This window comes from Coloeus monedula (assembly GCF_965178545.1).
Source record: "Coloeus monedula genome assembly, chromosome: 4".
NCBI classification, from domain to species: domain Eukaryota; kingdom Metazoa; phylum Chordata; class Aves; order Passeriformes; family Corvidae; genus Coloeus; species Coloeus monedula.
The window spans coordinates 19,121,401-19,139,113 of record NC_138784.1 but is presented as its reverse complement, the minus strand read 5'-3'; the positions used below and the strand labels follow the sequence as shown (position 1 = coordinate 19,139,113).

Sequence of the window (17,713 nt, the reverse complement as noted above, 5' to 3'; positions counted from 1 at the left end):
CAGTGTTGTCAGCTCCTTCACAAGGAGCTGGATGTGAATAGTCACCTGAAAGAAATGGGATAAGGATGGCTTAATGATGGACTGTAAGACTGAAATCCAAGTCATTCTGGCACAAAGTGCAGAAGTGTCTATAGCACAAGTTGGAAAAACAACAGCAGATTTTACAGAGAGGTTCATAAAGAGTGCAATTTTCATTCTCTGAGCTTATGCAAGAAGACTGCTTAGAGCATGGGAAAAGTGTTGGCTGCCTTAAGGTCTAAACCCAAATAAACCAGCTCACTAACCATAAGGCACAAAGCAAAGAACACTTCCTCCAGCCCAATCCATCGTTGCTTAGAAAGCAGATACTGCAGGCACATATTCTAATATCTAATCAAATTATAATACCATTAAAGCAAGTAGCTCACCTTCTATACCTGCCTTGTATCTATAAAGATTAAACTTGAATAAAAGCACATGGCTTTCCTCTGTCACATTGTGTAATTATTATTCATACAGCAGACTTATAGATAAAGTAAAAGATGATTACATTCTAGCATCTCTGCCATAGGACCTCTGAAGCTTCTGTGATTTAAAATTTGAAGGTTTTAAATCTCTAATTCCCTATTGTAGACCATTGCATTTTATTAATTTTATGTACTTTTATCATACACATGCCCTTGCATTGCAAACACATATAGATGCATTCCAGTCTTATCTGCTTTCTGAGAGGATCCTTGAGGGACAGGTTTCATGAGGCAACACTTTCTTTCCCCCCTCCTTCTTGGGACTGGCTCTGTGTTCCCACTGCATCCTTCACAAACAAATCTGTAGCCTTGTCTGCCTCTCCTGAGTCCATCCAGTTCACCATCAGCAAGCAAACAGATTCCAAAACATAGGCAGCGATGGAACTATGTTGTCTGTTTTCATTCACATCATCATCATGCTGCAAGCCAGGCTTCTCAGCATGCAGCTCATCCCTCTGCTGAGGAGGCACCTCTGCTTTAGGGCTGGCCTCCTCTCTGGCCTTTCAAACCTCCCCCCAGCCTGAATCTGCCTCCTCAAGGGTTTAGTCTTGGAGGGGGGAAGTGACAGCAACCCCCCCAGGCAGATAGGGCACACAGACTTCAGACTTCGAACACCGCCTTAGAAACAGCTCCTAGGCAAGGCCTGCCATTGCCATGCCTGGTTTCTGGAGGTTTGTGTCCTTCACCACCCCGCTCTTTCCTCTCCATGTGTTCAGTGGCATGGTATGGCAAAAATCTGTGGTGACTCCTGCCATTTTCCTCCACTTCTGCCTGTGATTCTGTACTGAGCTTGTGAGATGCACTTCCTCCTGCCAAGCCACCCATTAGGTGAGGGCTTGCTCCAGTCCCTCACTCCATGAAGTCAGGAGAGGGATCATATGTAACCATCACCTTTTGTGAGGTTCAGTGCCAAGACCCTGGGGTCAAAGATCATATTTTGCTCAGACTAAAGGTACATTTTCTGCTCTTTGGATGTAGAAGACACACAGACTGTTCCCAACTGCTACTGAGATAAAACGTAATCAGCATAGTACTGCTTGGATAAATCACTAGCATGTCATGCACTAATGGAGGTGTTGTGCTGGGATCATCAAGCTAAAGCACCCACACAGAGACTTCCATCTATCTCTGACAGCATCACTCACTCGCTGCATTACCTTGGCCAAATTGCTTGTAACCTGGCTTGCAGAAGAACCAGACACCCTTTTGCAAATCAGGTCAGTGCACTCCCTGTGTTTCAACTGGCCTCAGGAAAAGAAAGCAAACACTGCCTTGAACATCTGCCAGGCACAAAGCTCTATTGTTCCCCAGGCCAGCCCCGATGGCATTGCACCATGAGGCAGATGCACCTCTACATGGGCAGCAGCCCCGACACTGAGTCCCTCCAGCTCACGGATCCCAACATCATCGTCTGCTGACACATGCCTTTCACACCAGGCCTGAGATGAGGCGGGCACTCAGTGAGAACAGCAAACCTCTGTTCTTCTTTTCAAATTAATTTCTGCTCTCTGCTGAAGGTGTTTGTTTCCCTGCCTCTAAACTCCCGTTCCTCTGTTTTCAGTGCTCCAGGACCCCAGTAACTTACAAACTGTCTGCTTGGGAAAGACCTGAGAAGATAGGAGAGTCTTGCAACATAATACACCTGCTCACATAAAGCATGAGGAAAAGGCTGTAGGCTTCTTTTTAAAGCACTAGACCTTCAAAGGCACATATTGTGGCAAGGAGAAAGGCATGAGGGGATCCTGGCAAGCTGCTTGGACCACATGCCCACAGCAATATTGTCTGCAGTGGCAGGGGTTCAGGCACAGCTGTGACAGTGGTCTGTGCTCCCAGTTAGACGATCTCTGGTGCTCGGAAAGCTTCCAGAGAAGATGCATTCAAGCTGTCACATGCACCTGAGCAACAGCACTGTGTTCAAAGCCTAGTCACAAATATTGCCTGCCTTTATCTCAGTTACCAAAAATCAGGTAGTCCCATGTCTGCCAATACCAGTGGAAGTGTGAACCAACCCCACGGTTTCAAGTGCTCCGGACAAAGTCTGTCCATGAACAGCAGGTAATCGATTTGTCAAAATGCCTTTGGCGTTATTACAAATGTAATTAGAGTCTGATTCCAACTTCCCTTTGAAGCCTCATTCAGTAAGAAGTGCCAGACACCCTGCATCTACATTACAATGCATCCTAGCACACTCGAAAGCCCAAGGGCATGCTAAAGAAATCCAAAGCCATCGAATCCATAGCCAATATACAACATGCAATCAAGGACGGATGAAAAGTATTTCCTGCGATGAATATGCATCGTGAATTGTTATGCCATTTAGCAAGGACTGCCTTTGCTCTGTACTCTGTGTTCACATCATTGCAGTGATGTTATGTTATGAATCTAGAAGGAGTTCATACTAATCAAGGGTCTGTTTCAATTCCCTTACTAGTGCTTTTAGCAAAAATCTAAACCTTTACATCCACAGGTTCATCCATATATTTCTGCCACTTATTCCTCATTCCCAAGAACAGCACATCTCCTTGCAGTACTTGCTGCTTAGGAGAGTTACTGACAGCAGCTACACTGCAGCTTTTCTGTGCTGGCTGACTGTGCTCATGCTTTACTGGAAATCAGCTCCCAGCTCACACAGAGGAGCTCAACCAGAAGGACAGAGATCAAAGGAGTTTGCTTCTCCTTGAGGATCGTGTTTCTTAGTGACTTCCTTGCAAAGCAATAGTCACAACTTATTTAAGCCCGGATCCATGCTGAGCAATTCCAGCCGTTCCCATCAAGCACATCCTTTGGGGATGGGAGCATTTGACACTGTCTAATGTGGCAATGGGCTAGCTCAGTACCTCCCTCCAGGCTAAAATTCAGCTGTTACTGGGAAAACCCAGTAAAAAGTATTTTCCCAGCTAAATTAGAGCCATTGGCTTCCTGGTGCTCAACACTACCTGGCAGGGATGAAGGCAAGAGATGATCAGCAACCTTTGGTGCCAGTCACTGTCAGAGTGCCTGGCAGCTCCAACTCTGATGTCAGCCCATGGGTGACACTGAAGGGAGCCAGACTGGAAACACAACCTTGGGATGGCCAGGGGGAGGGGGATGGCTTGCTGGGAGTCCATGAATGGGCTGAGCAGGACTGTGGGGAGCTAGAACCCAGCCTTGCAGTGACATTGCTTGGGCAAGGACTGACAGCCCCAGAGGTGTTGAAATAGGATCCTGGGCTGTAGGCAGGGTGTGGGGAGAGTCAGGCCCAGTAGGGCCCATTAGTGCCTTCAAGGCCCTGACACTCAGCACACACAGCTGAGATGTGCTGATTTCAGTGGCAGAAGTGCTACCTTCTTGTCTGGAAGACAACAGAGCCTGTATGCTTCATTATTCTTGGGCCATTTATTCAGATTGAGGATTAGTTCTCCTGCAGGTGCTCCTGTCCTGGCTCCCCCAGCACCAGTTCATGGTGCCACAGCTGCAGAGGGTCATGGTGACACTGCTGTCACAGTGACAGAGCTTTAGGGTCACAGTGACACTGCTGCTTCCACTCGATGCAGCTGCTTGCATTGAAGCTTGACACCTCAGCTGATAAAACCCAAGATGTGAGATCACACAGCACAAGGCTGGGGGTTCTCAGGCTCCCTTTGCTCTTAGGAGTCCTGGGAGATGTGACAAGGAGGTGTCCAAGCAGCTCCCCGTGCAACCTGCCCAGCCTTACAGGTAACAGGTCCAGCTGGAAGCAAGCCTGCTCCCAACAAGCCATTTGGGTGTCACTGCACCATGTCCTCTGCTGCAGGGAAAGAAATTGCAGTGTACTGCCAACACACTGAACTTGGAGAAGCTTGAAATACACGAAGACATTATATACAGGCTATGTCAGCTTGAATTGTTTTGCAAATCAACCCTATAGAATTGTTTAGATTGGAAAAGACCTTTGAAATCCTCAATCCCACTGATTCATCTATTCACAAGTGTGTTTGAAATCTATTGATGTAAAAGTGACAGAGTTGCCTGTATCCTGAAGGACAGGTATGCCAAACACCCCATTTTAGAGGATATGCTGCATAAGCATGGATGGGAAAGCCAGTGGAGCTAATGCTTTGTAGGATACCAATGAAAAATGAGAGGAGTGTCAAAGATTAAATTTTTTCAGCCCCTTATGACCTTTCCATGCCTCCATTGCATAAACAGTAGCTATTCTGTCCTTGGTCACATCCAACTTCAGTTTCACCCTGTTCATCGTGTGAGGGAGCTGGCTGGTGTTGCAGGGGAGTTTTTTGTCCATTCCTTTCCTTGCAGTGGTATCACTTGTTTTCCATATCCTCTGGATATTAATGCAAAATAATGAATAGCACAGGTCCCAACATAGCATGACCCTGACTCACAACTAAGTTGCTTGAGGACCCTGACACCCTCCCAAAATACAATAGCAAACATCAGCTAAAAGAGGAAGCCTATTGTATCAGGGCCTCAGCAAAGAGCTTCCTCTAGATGCTCTAGAGAGTAAGCACCACCTGTCTATTTGTCTGTCTCAGATCTCCATTGTTTTCTCTGTCTCCAGGTCCAATTTTTTGGCAGACTACCATGTGGAAGGTGAAAGGAAGAGCTCTGCTGGTGCCAGGCTCTGAACACCAGTGGAAAACTAAAACCTTTGAATTGCAAAATCAAATCAGCTGCTGTGAACTGATGCAGCTCCTTGAAAGCCTGATTTGCTTACCTTATGCGTTGGCACCAGTGGCTGTTAGCATGATCCTTAAAATCAGATGACCAAAGGTACTATGGTTTCAGAATTTGTTTCTGGAACAAGCTGGATCAACTACTCTACCTGGAAAAAAGAGAAGAAATTAGTCAGAAGAAGAATTAGAGGTTTAAACACAATAGTGAATCCAGCCTACTCAGCAGGAAAGAGAGCCAAGCATAGGAAGCATCCCTTGCATTAGGGCCCCAGCTGGTGGTCATGATCTCATTCTCCAGACTAAGTGTTGCCTTAGCTCTGGTCTTTGACACTGTTTCTGCCTGTCTGGGAGGAGCTAAGGACTAATAAATACACTGAAATAATGAGATTTGCATATCGCCCTTCGTACATCACACATGGAGGGAATGTGGGACAAAGCCACAGGGAAGGCAGATGGGATGGGTTTTACTGTCCCAGGAAGTCAGGAGGGGTGAGGTCATGAAGAATGTCTTTGTATCATTCAGCAATACTTATCTACCTGTTGCCTGGAGACCTAACAGAGACACTCCATGATGCCTAAGCAGCCTTTTTCCCCAGCTGCCCATATACACTCAGCTTCCATCATCCTTCAGGGCTTTGCAGGAACACTCACACAAAACCCACCAAAAACAATGATAAAAACCCCAAACAAATGAATGCTCTGATGCCAGGCATGACCATTACTCAGCTGATTGTCACAAAATGTTGCTGGGACCTGAAATTCAGGAGCCCAAGGGTCATTGCTGAAGAGATATACAAGAGCCAAAGTCCCATTAGCTCAAGGAGATTTCAACTGTTCAAAAACAGGGCTTGAAAATATGAACCCTCTAGTTTTAAGAGAAAAAAAATTATCCAAAAATACACTAAAGAGAAGCACAAGCCACCTAACTCTGTGCATCTTTCCAATCTTCATTCATGCTATAAAAATACTGTCATGTCTGACTGCTCATGAATAAATCCAGCCAGCTAAGGCCAAGAATACTTTAATCACAGACATGAACAAAAGACAAAATCAAGAATGAGCTCAGAGATAATAGTTTTCAACTTCTCACTCTTAGCATCAAGGCTCTCACAAAGGAGAGATTTTCTATGCCAGAAAACCTGAATCTACAGCAGCACAAGGATCAGATTAATAGTTTCTCCTCATTTCATCACCCCACCTCCACTCTGAAAAATAGCTGCACCTTACAAATTCCCCTTCTTGCCTCCACTGCTAGAAGGTGCTTGATGTCTTCATCTCTGCTAGCTGCTGCTACTTCCTGCTCCTAACCCAATGCAGCTGGCAAGGGGGAAGGTAATGCTATGGAAAGCACATATAGTGCTTTCAAGACACATCACAGGTAATATGCGATTGTTGTTATGTTAAGATGTCTATTCTTCAATTGCAAAAGATGTACTATTATTCTAAAATTGGATTGTAGCTGAAGGCATGACAGAATAACTGAATTGCCTCTCCCTTACCTAGCCACAGCTCTCACCTTCAATTTTACCTTAGCTACTTGCACCAGCTACACTCTGATAATGACTTGCTTCCTCTGGGCAACCACAAATTGATCCTGATGTACAAAAATCCTGACTGTTCACACTGAGTTGCTGGAATGCTTTTTACAAATCAACAGCATCCTGAATCCATCCATTTTCTCCTTGGTGAATTTCCACTGAGGTGTTTTCACCACAGCAAACTGGAGCAGCTGGCCTTGTCACCTGTACTGGCTTGAAGAGAAAGAGCAACCTGGGGAGATCACCTGGCTGCTGAACCACTGGCCTGCCTTTCTTTGAGTTTAACCTTTGCATCTGTGAAGATTCCCGAGTTGTGGGCTTGCTAATGTGAACATAGCTCCTCTCTGCCTTGCCCTCCTCTCTGTCCTTGGGCAGCTCCATTTCTTTGTTATTAATTGGCTCGAACAAGATTTCCCCAGACACTTGGGTAGTTGTATCGTCAGCCAGCAATCCCCTAATTCCCTTGGACATGCAGGAGTCCCTTGTGTGCTACTCTACAACTGCATTTTGCAAGTGTTGCACTCCTCCATGATCCACCAAATTGATGTTCTGTGGTGATCAAAGACGTCCTTGTCCTCAGAGCAAATTCCAGCACACTTCTGGTAGTTTGCATAGGACACCAGAAATTGTAGCAGAAATCCTTAAGATGTCACCATCTAAAGCAAAAGGCCTTTGGAAATTAAACTCTTTTTCTCACAGATGACAGATTTTGCTACTTTGCTGAAATAATCAGCATAAAGTTTGTCCTGAAAGGCTAAGTGGTTCACCTAGACTTTCACAAGAGGCATGGCAGCTATCACTGGTATCGGGGCTTTCTTATGTCATGCTAGGAATCTGTACAATCACAACTAATTATTTGTTGTTAAATGAGAAAAAATTCTGGTTTTAACATCCCTGCCACTGTTACTGGGAAGCAAAGACTTTACCTCTCCTTTTTCACCTAAGAGATCTCTCAGCTGGGAGCAGCCAGACAACTTCTTTGAGAGGTTGGAATTAGATGATCTTTAAGGTCCCTTCCAACAAAAGCCACTCTGTGATTTTATGATTCTATCCTTTTTAACTACCTTTTAAAGTAGGATGTTGGTCTGTATTAGCAGTGACTTCACTGAGGTTCACATAGCTACTCAGTAAAATCATATATCAGATGTTCAGAAAAACAAGATCTGAGAAGATACTTGTTACAATATCAATCAAAAAGGCTGGAGATCCAACTGTAAAAGCTTCCCCGAGAACCATGTCAGGCATAAAATAAAATGCGCAAGGTAGAGCTGTATCATCACCTGTCAGCATCCTGGTACCACATCTTACATGGCATCCTGAGCTGATGTTGATAATGTTTTCCTGTTACATTATTGAGTTCTTTATTCCTAGCATGGTGGTGAGTACCTAGAGGGCACAACCCCCCATGTTTTATTCACAATTTATATTTCATAAAAAATTGTGTGTTTTATTCACAATTTTGGCTGTTACAAGTGTTTCCAGTGTCTCCCTTCTTGGAGAGGACCAGCAAGAGCTGCTGAAAGACCTTTGAAACTTCACAGTTCCCCTAAGGGCTCCAAGAAATTATGTCCTTCCTTGAGCTTAAACCACCAAGATCCACCTTTTTACAATTCGAGGGATCGATCATTTCTAAAAAGACTGAGTGTGGGTTCTGCTTCAGAAGAGTAAAAGGCATGCAAGTGTTCCTGTAGCTTAACATGTCTGTGGATTTCAGGCTCCTTCACGTGGCAGGAGGACACCAGCTTCTGTCTGGGTCCTGGTCACTCTGCAGCCCAGCATGGTGGGGTCACCTTCTCTCGGGAGACTGCGGATCATCCGCATTTAAAGAGATTCCGGTTTACAACGAGCTCTCCCACCCGGGAGAGTACATTATAATTGTAACAAGCTTGCAGATCACTAGATGGCCTCGTAGCCTCAGAGATTTGGGCAGACCCAGGCTTGGGCTGAGGAATCGCCAGGTTTAAATCCCTGGCGCCCCAAGTGCTGCAGAATCATCACCCTGGTCAATGCACAAGAGCCTTTTCAAAACGCAGCGCAAGAAATTTGGGACACTTTGCCCCATAGGGAAGCTAGAGAACCCCCATCTGTCACTCCTGTTGGAAACTGCTGGTATTCCCTAAATCCCAGATTTAGGGAGCAGATGGGACTGGAGATGGGGCAGAGACTAGGTGGGAGTTGTGGCGGAGTTGCAGGTGTCTCGGAGGGAAGCGAGCCCGTTTCGGGGGGAATCTCTCTGTGAAGGTCAGAAACCTTGGGGAATTGGAGGGGATGCAGGTGGGTTTGGTTCCTTGTCCAGCACCAATGGGTCACAGTCACTGCCATATGAAAATGTGGCCCCTTCGAGGCCTCGGAGGAAACACCAGTGTTTGTAGGTGCCGGTGTGTCGAGTGATTACCTGCCACAGAGCTGTGCCCTCCTGAGGGACAGCAACAACACGGTGCGGTGAGGGAAGCCCCCCCTCCTGCCCACAGCGGAGAGGGTCTGGGGAGAGAAGCGAAGGGCTCTTTGGAGCAGCAGCAATATGAACGGGACGGATGGAGCAGGTGGAACAGGAACATGCAGAGAAGGAGCCAGAGGCCCCGCTTGCCCGAGGGGCAGAGCCGGCACTGGGCGCTCTCTCGGTGGCCGCTGCCTGTGGTAGCTGCTGCTGTCTCCAAGAGGCTGGAGAGCTTTCTCTGGGCCATGCCGGACTGACAGCGCCCTTGATCTGATGTGCAAAAGGGAAAAAAACCCCTTATTTTCCCTGCTGTCTGATGCGGACGTATGTTATCGCTCCTTTTCCCGCGTGGATTTTTATCAACGCTTTTAAACGCAGGGCTAGTTCACACTGACGCAAGTCTTTTAGAAAAGCCTTTCAAATGCACTAGGAGCGGAGCAAGCAAACGGCACCGAGCAGGGCTCCGGACTCGGAGCGGGGCAGGCACTGCAGGACGGGAAAGAGAACCGGCCCGAGCACCAGCCGAGGCCTCGGCGGCGGTGCCGGGCGCTCCGGCGCTGCCGCTTTAAGGGCGGGCGGGAGCGCGGCCCGGCGCGGCCCCGGGAGCGCGGCGGCAGCAGCAGCAGGAGGTACGTGTGGGCCGGGCGCTGCGGCCAGGCTGGGCAGCGGGCCCGGATCTCCCCTTGCCCCGGCCGGGAGCTGCCCGTGCTCCCGAGGCCTGCGGCAGCTTTGCCGCAGGAGCCCAGCGCCGCGCGAGTGGCGATGGCGGCGGGGCAGCGCCGGCCGCTCGGCCCGCGGTGAGGGCGGCGTTTGCCCCCCTCGCAGGAGCGGGCGTTGGGAGGACTGGCATCCCCCGAGGGGAAGTGGGGCGGTGTGGTTGGGCTTTGGAAGGCTCTTGCTGCCTGAAAAAAAAACCAAAAACAAAACCCAACATAAATTGCGTAGAAATTGCGGGTTGGTTTGGGGGTTCGGGGTTTTTTTTGGGGGGGTTGGTTTGGAGGTGGGTTTTTTCTTGTGGTTTTTGCTACGTTTTTTTCTTCTTGTCCAAGTTCTCCTTGCCCCCTGATACTATGACTTATAGTAAAATGGGCAGACCAGGAGTGTCAAATGCAGGGCTATCCATCCTGCTATTCATCCTGATTTTATTCCCAGTAAAACGGGTGGGCCAGGAGTGTCAAACGCAGGGATATCCATCCTGATGCCTTCCCTCACTAAGCGCTTAAGCTCAGTTTGGCATTTTGAGCACAGAGCTCTTGGCAGGTGTTTCTCTACCGATGATTAATTTCAAGAGAGTAACCATCGTGACAGGCCATGCAAAATAAACGCTACAGAATCTCAGACCTGCTAATTTGCAGCAATTCATGGAGAAAAGCCAGCATACAGCATTTGCTGACAAGATTTATCTCTCCGATTGATTGCAGTTAACATCATGCTTCCCTTAGGCAGATGAGGATTATAGAGCTCTGCCTTCAAGAAGGAAGGCATTTGCTAATTGCATTCATTAATTACATGGACTCTGCTGAATGGCATTCTCCAGTGTGGAAAAATACAAAATGTTTGATTTTGTGTATTTATTTGTAATAGAAACATAAAGCCTTTAGCCAATGATTTAAACAAAGATTTAGTGGGAGTATCAGCCTAAACAACAAAGTGTGAAGTTCACAGCTTAATGTTTTAGTAAGTGATGAAACTAAAGCCAGTACTTAAAGCAGAGGCCAGCACACAACAAAAATACTACTAAAAATGTGTGAATTTTTTCTAAAGATACAGACAAATAAAGAAAAACTGATCTAATGAAATACAAAGTGTTAAGACTGTTTCATTGGCATATTCTTCCTGTTGTCCCTTTGTCTAGTTAAGGACAACCTGCACAGCTCTCAGATGGTGAAGATGTCCATGATTCTTTTGTTGTAAAAAATTGTCAGGGGTGGGATGAAAGTTGTTTTTCTTCATGCATCATTCTGCTGTTTTGTGAAAACCTCCAGAAGAGAGAAAACAATTGCAAAACAATGAGTTCAGTTTCTTGTCTGTTTGTACTTGTAGTCTTACTGCTGTGGGGGCACAGGCCTGAAATGCTTCTCTGGTCATCAGTCTCAGGGGAGGTTCAAAAGCTGTGCCCTGAAGCAAGGAAGTCTGAGTTATTGAAAAGAAATTAGAGAGCAAGGTGGGGAAGGAAAAAGGATATGGAAATACTAAAGGATGGGTGAAGGAGATCTAAGCAGGAAGGCTAGAAAACATTTCCTCTCCCTTCAGACCACTTCTTGGTGAGTGTACTTGCAGGATCAGAATAGGAAAGGCCCAGGGTCTGCAAGAGATGGCGGGTGAGGAAAGTTTGGTGATGAAGTGCTGAGAGGCTCTTCCTTTGCCTCTCAATGCAGTGCTGTGGCTCTCCACTCTCCATTCTCTTGTTTCTTAAATGAATCGAAACTCTGACATACCAATCTTTCATTCTCCCTCACTGCTTTTGTGAAGTGTACTGCACACCTTGAGTGGTGTGAGAAGGCTGTCCAGTCTGAATGCATCACCTTTTAAAAACTTAATTTAAATGTGTTGGATTCCGTGTCTCTCTTCATACAGTTTGGAGCATGTTTATATAGTTCTCAGAGTGGGCTACAGGGATGGAGGTCTGCTTTCTTCTACAGCTGACAGCATCCACATGAGACTATTGCACCATAAGACTAACCAATCCTTTAAAATACAGACTGATATGCAATGAATTGGGACTACTCTGGTTAAGATCACGTTTTGGGATTTTTTTCTATTTTTACCAATTTTAGAGCTTGATCGATAAATCTTAGGGAGAGAGAGGAAATCCTTTAATTGCTTGCCTTTAAAAAGATGCTTTTGTATAAAAGATTCATCACCATTATAAAACTGGTAATTAATGGTGTCTCTTCAAACTACCTACTGATAACCATTGCTATGTCCACAGGCCCTGCAATGCCAGAGTCTTCCTGTAAAATCTGAAGATTCAGTGGATGAACCTTAAATGGGAGTAGATTGCTGTGTGTATATCTCCAGGGCAGAGGGAGAGATGTGTTAAAAGGTGGCACAGTTAATTTTTAGTTCTATCAGCTGTCCCACTAACTGGTTGTTTCTCACTGGATAAGTTTAGAGTTCTGAATGGATCTCTTGATATCTTCTTCCTTGAATACCACTTCTTTCAGGTTTAAGACTAGGCAAGGGCAAGGCATGTGTTCATGGGCACAAGAGCACAGGGACCTCCTCTTCTTAAAGTCCCTGGTAGTGCAAACCTTGAAGTCACTGAAGAAACATCACTCACGTAGTGTTTTTCTCCTTTCAGGAATTGTCATCCATCACTATCAAAAACAACACCCTGTGAGTTTGTTTCAAGCTTTGTGCCTCATCACTTGCTTCAGATAAGCTGTGCTCCGAGTTCTCCTGGGGAAGGTTGGTGTCCTTGGGGAAGCATGGCCTTCCGTGGCTGGAAGAGGCTGCTCCTCTTGGGCAGGCAGAACGCCCTTGGCAAGGTCTGGAGAAGCAGGAGGGGAGGCCCCTCTCTGCGCTGGAAGCGCTGCTGCCATTGGAGCGCGGGCAAGTCTCTGGACCCCGAGGTGAGAGCGTTTTTGGAGGAGAACACCGAGGTCACCAACAGCGGGCACCTCACACCAGAGATCCGGCTGCGCCTCCTCACCCCTCGCTGCAGGTTCTGGAGAGAAAAACCTGATCTCTGGCCTTATGGGGACCCCTTCTGGGCAATTTACTGGCCAGGAGGCCAAGCCCTCTCCAGGTACGCAGCACAATTCACCGCAGCTGATAATTCCAGTGTGCCAGGATGTCAGACCTGGCTCTGATTGTAGCAATTCCTAGTGATGTGTGTTTGCTATTATGGGTGCATTATCTCCTCTCTGGAGTGTCCCAATTTCTGCTGGCTGGCAGCGAGTTCCAGCACCTGCTGTGTAAAATAACTTGTGTCTTTTAAGTAGAAACTTGTTATATTCAGTGGCCATGCGTTTGCTGACAGTGGGGCTGAATTTGGATCCATGGAAGGGCTGTGCAGTTGTCATCAAAACCTGGTGAGGTGTTTAATTCTATTACTCCAAACAAGAGGATTGCTGTTTTGTCATAACATGTGTGGGTTTTTGTTGGAGACAGACAGGAGTATGGATGTGCTTCTGATCTGTTGAGAAAAATAGTTTAATGCTGATGCACTTGGAGTACTGTTTAGCCTGAATCACTCTCCTCATCTAGGATTCCAGTAGCTTTATTGTTGAGACTTATTGCGGATTTTAGTCACATCAGAAGCCACATTTTGATTTTGGCCACTGACTGCCAAAATGTCTTCAATGTTCCCGATTCCCAAGAAGTAGTTAAGAGTTCTTTTATTTTGTAAAATCAAATCTCTCACTTTAAACACCAGGAAAAAAAAAATCTTAATTTTTACAGCAGAGAACAAGCTGTCAGAGTCCCCACGTAGATGAAAGGGAAGAATCTGAATTGGGGCATTACTGTTTTTCTGCAAGAAAGCATAAATAAGAAGGCAGTTTGGACCAGGTAAAAGATGAGTCTTACTGTTAAGTTATGAGTTGATTATCCTGCCATATAGATGAACTAGAGTGCTTCTAAACATGGGGTAAATAAAATAGATAAGTTAATCTCTACATTTTGTTATCATATGATTCATATGCTCAGATATTTGGGTGGCAATAATAATTATCTGGCATTTCACTACTTTATTGTCTTACTGTCTGTCTATGCACTGGTTTGATGTACTAAGAAATGTCAGAAATCAGCTGCATAATTTGGAAGAGTAAAAAGGGAGCATGAGAACATATGGTTGCCTCCGTAACTGTCCTCCTTTCACAGCTGGTGTTTCCACAGCATCAAGAGTCTCCTATTTCAAGCTACTCCTCTTGGTGTAACCCAAGATTGCTCCTTAACCCAGGAGGGCAGAGACACTGTGTGCACTGTGCCAGGAGATACAGCAGCATCCAGCTGTCCTGAGTCACCACAATCAGCAGCACTAACTCAGTAACCACTCATTTGGGAACAAGGCATTTGCAGCATTAAGGCCACATCATGCCCTACACAAATTACTAATGGAAAGTCATGTCAAATCCAAGCAGAGCCCCTAGGAAGGAGAAACAGAGCACTTCTGTGGAGATCCCACGGCCTGTTGGTAAACTAGGGGCTGTCCTTAGAGGAGTGATGGCCTTAGGGGAATGTTGCTAAACATCTGAGATGCTGAGCCTCAACACCAATGTCCTGCACTTGACACTCTTACTAGGCCTTTTGGTGCCATTCCTGCTCATGCTGCCAGGCCCAGACATTTCCATACATCCATTCCCAATGTACACCAGTCTTAACATTTCTGTTACAGTTATCTGCCCTGGAATCCCCCTGCAAAAGCTCTGCTTATCAGTAGCCCTGTGTGAAGAGTCAGCCATCACTCTCCCTGTCAGAAGAGAACACAAATGTAGAACCCTTTCTTGTTTCTACTTCAAAAGAAGTTAGGGAAATTGGTAGCAAAATTATGGCAGTTTGCAGTAATTCATTTCACCCAGGGCTCTTTTCCCTGAAACATGGGCCTTTCCCCTTTGCAGCCAACTGAATTTCAAGGCAGTTGTTAAAGTTCTGAACCCTCTGCAATGGTTATATTATGATTCATAGTATTTAACAATAACTGTTGCCTGCCTTCTGTCAGTTCTCCACTTCCAGCCTAAAGGTTTCTCAGGATTTCTCTTGGCAGGTGTCAGCAGTTAGATGAAGATACCCTTTCTGCTCACCACAGCTCTGTTCTTTTTCTTGTTGCTACTCAGGAACAATGCTAAGCAGTCTCAAAGTATTTGCATCTCTGTCTGCATGGCTCAGGAAAATAAAGAGGAGAAGTTCCTCTTCTTCCAAGCAATTGCATAAGCAGTGTTCCAGGTTGATCGGTGGGCACCATATTCAGTGTGAATACATCATATTTGTTCAGTCAGATTGCTTTTAATTTCTACAAATTCTTACTTTACTATTTCTTGTGCATTCTGATGAATTCTAGTTACCTAGAAGTGTCTACTTACCAGTTTATGTCTACATAACAGATAAGCTCACCTGTCAGAGAAGGATCTGATTGACATAAAATGTTGCTTACTTGGCTGAATTTCTTTTCGTTTGTGGGTGGGGGAGGAATAAGGGAGAAAAATGATGGTTCTTGATTTTTTTGTATCATCAGAGACAAATAAGGAGCTTTGTGGCAGCTGCACATGTGGAATAGTGTTAAGGTACCACACTTCATTACATGTTTGGCAAGAAACTCTTATGCAGTGTAATGTAAACCTGAGAAATTTGCATGATCTTATGCACTGCTTTAACAGCTTTTATTTCTCAGGTATATTTTAGATAATCCACATGTGGTTAAAGGGCGATCGGTTCTGGATCTTGGAAGTGGATGTGGAGCAACAGCAATAGCTGCTATGATGAGTGGTGCATCCCAAGTCCTTGCCAATGACATTGACCCTAGTAAGGCCTTTTTTTTCATCTCTGTGTAGAGATATTTACTAATTTTTAAAGCACCTTTAACACAGACTTTTCTTTGCTCCATTTGGGAGAAATTCAAGTTCCAAACAGAATCCTAAGAATGCTAAAAAGAGGAATGGATTTTGCCAGTATTGGAAGCTGGGTTGTACCAGCCTCTCTTGGCCCAGGTATGGTTCCATAGCTCCTTAGAACAGCAGATTTTCTGTCAGGTGTTGTCCATATACCATCACAGTAGGAGAATGGTTTGGAGTATGGACAACATATGAGAGTATGATTTGGACAAGAACTCCAAGCACAAAAGCAGCAAGTTGACTTCCCTGAAGAACCATAGCATTTTCCTGTGCTTTCATGTACATCAGGGCCTAGATTTTGCCTTTTTCTTCTAGACTTTGTCTTTCCATAATTGACTTATGAATACAGTTTCTTCATAACTGAATTACTCATTAGTTAGGAAGGAAGTATATCCATAGATTAAGGCAGTTATTATAGTCTACTTCAATTCATCAATCAATGATTGATTTCCATTGGTATCCATCCTAGGAGTAGTTCTTCCCCGTGTCTTGGTGTAATGAGAATAAACTTTCATCACTTCAAGCTAGATTTTGACTCATAATGAAAGCTGTGGAAGCCCCCTAGATAGGATGAACAAAAATATTTGAGAGATGAAATTGAAAAATGTGTCAAAGAAATATGTAAAGGGGCTGAATGGCAGAATCCTAAAATGTAACTTTAATTTTCCTTTGACTTTTCTTCAGTTGCAGGAATGGCAATGATCTTGAACTGTGAACTGAACCACCTGAATCCCTTCCCCATCACCATTAAGAACATCATTAATTCAGATGCTGGCAACTGGGACCTCATAGTTCTAGGAGATATGTTTTATGATGAACAGCTTGCTGATGGGCTGCATCACTGGCTGCAGAAGTGCATCAGGATACACCAGACTGAAGTGCTGATTGGTGACCCTGGCAGGCATCAGTTTTTAAGCCACAGCATTCACAGTCAGCTACACAAAGTTATAGAATATTCGCTTCCTGAGTGTACTAGACAAGAAAACTACGGGCTAACATCAAGTATCGTCTGGAGTTATCAACCCTCAAACAGCTTAGAAGACTCTTGAGCTGGCTTTCTATGAGATTTTGTCTCACTTGGTTGGCTTTTTGCTGGTATATAAAATGAAAATGGAAATTAAGCAGGGAACGTTATTTGTTAATGTGAAGCAGATTACTGTACCTTCAGTGGACTGTTTTCATACTCACTGAGGCTTTTGCTCAATTTGAGGTAAAAGCTACATGCAAACTGTGTTCCAAGAGGCCTGCAACTGAAGTGCAGATCTACAGACAACTTCCATGTAAGAGTTTGCATGCTTGACGTTTCTCATGTATATTTGTGTCTTGCTGACATTACTGTGAAATGTTTTGGATGTCCAGCATACTGCTGTGGGGACAGGGCTGTGGCTGAAGGACTACTGCACTGCTTCCACAGGCTTTTGCAGCTTATTTACAGAGAAAATTATTGCTGTCCTTCATCAAATTCTCCACTATATTAGCTTATAATATGCTCAACTTAAAGTGCCTTGCTCTTTTTCTGGATATCTCTGAATGTCAAAGTAACTAATTTGAATCTCCCCCTTTTCCTCTCTAATAAAAATTTCCTCTTCCTTGAAACTGCCAGAGTGATTATGTAGGAGTTGCACCCAAATATAAACTCTGCTTCTTGACTGCCAGCCAATGTAAAAGCTTTAATAAATAGAAAGTGACTAAATAGTGCCAGCTGTGGGATAACTTCATCCTCTCGAGAGTGGGGTCAAATGATCTACGTTTCCTACATTACCCTTTGCAAGGGTAAACCAGGCAATCTGTCATCTTGGGAAGCTGCTGAGGGATGAAGAAATCTTTACTTCTGTGACAAAGAGAGGGTAACTAAATAAAAACAGGGAATAAAGTCTGATATAATTATTTTGCTCTTCCCTTGAGGAGATGCTGGACAAACTCCAAAATCATGCTCAGTTTTATCTGCCAACTAAGAATCACTTTTATCTGCTAAACATGGTCAAAAAAAAAAAATCTGATCCTCAGGTAAGATGCTGTAGCTGTA

The 17,713-nt window shown here is 45.0% G+C and overlaps 1 protein-coding gene across 1 annotated transcript; it reads left to right on the top strand.

The window, feature by feature from the left end:
- The first annotated feature begins 9,615 nt into the window (after positions 1-9,615).
- ETFBKMT (electron transfer flavoprotein subunit beta lysine methyltransferase) lies at positions 9,616-17,282 on the top strand. The gene is made up of 4 exons (XM_082280090.1): positions 9,616-9,762; positions 12,438-12,884; positions 15,468-15,598; positions 16,372-17,282. The coding sequence occupies exons 2-4, from the start codon at positions 12,565-12,567 to the stop codon at positions 16,734-16,736; spliced, it is 816 nt and encodes a 271-aa protein (XP_082136216.1). The 5' UTR covers positions 9,616-9,762; positions 12,438-12,564; the 3' UTR covers positions 16,737-17,282.
- The last annotated feature ends 431 nt before the right edge of the window (positions 17,283-17,713 follow it).

Bases quoted from the DNA above. Each gene is read 5' to 3' on its own strand.
- ETFBKMT (XM_082280090.1), top strand. From the start codon at position 12,565: ATGGCCTTCCGTGGCTGGAAGAGGCTGCTCCTCTTGGGCAGGCAGAAC. The intron at 12,885-15,467 runs GTACGCAGCACA...TTTATTTCTCAG, and splicing joins GGAGGCCAAGCCCTCTCCAG to GTATATTTTAGATAATCCAC. The intron at 15,599-16,371 runs GTAAGGCCTTTT...ACTTTTCTTCAG, and splicing joins TGCCAATGACATTGACCCTA to TTGCAGGAATGGCAATGATC.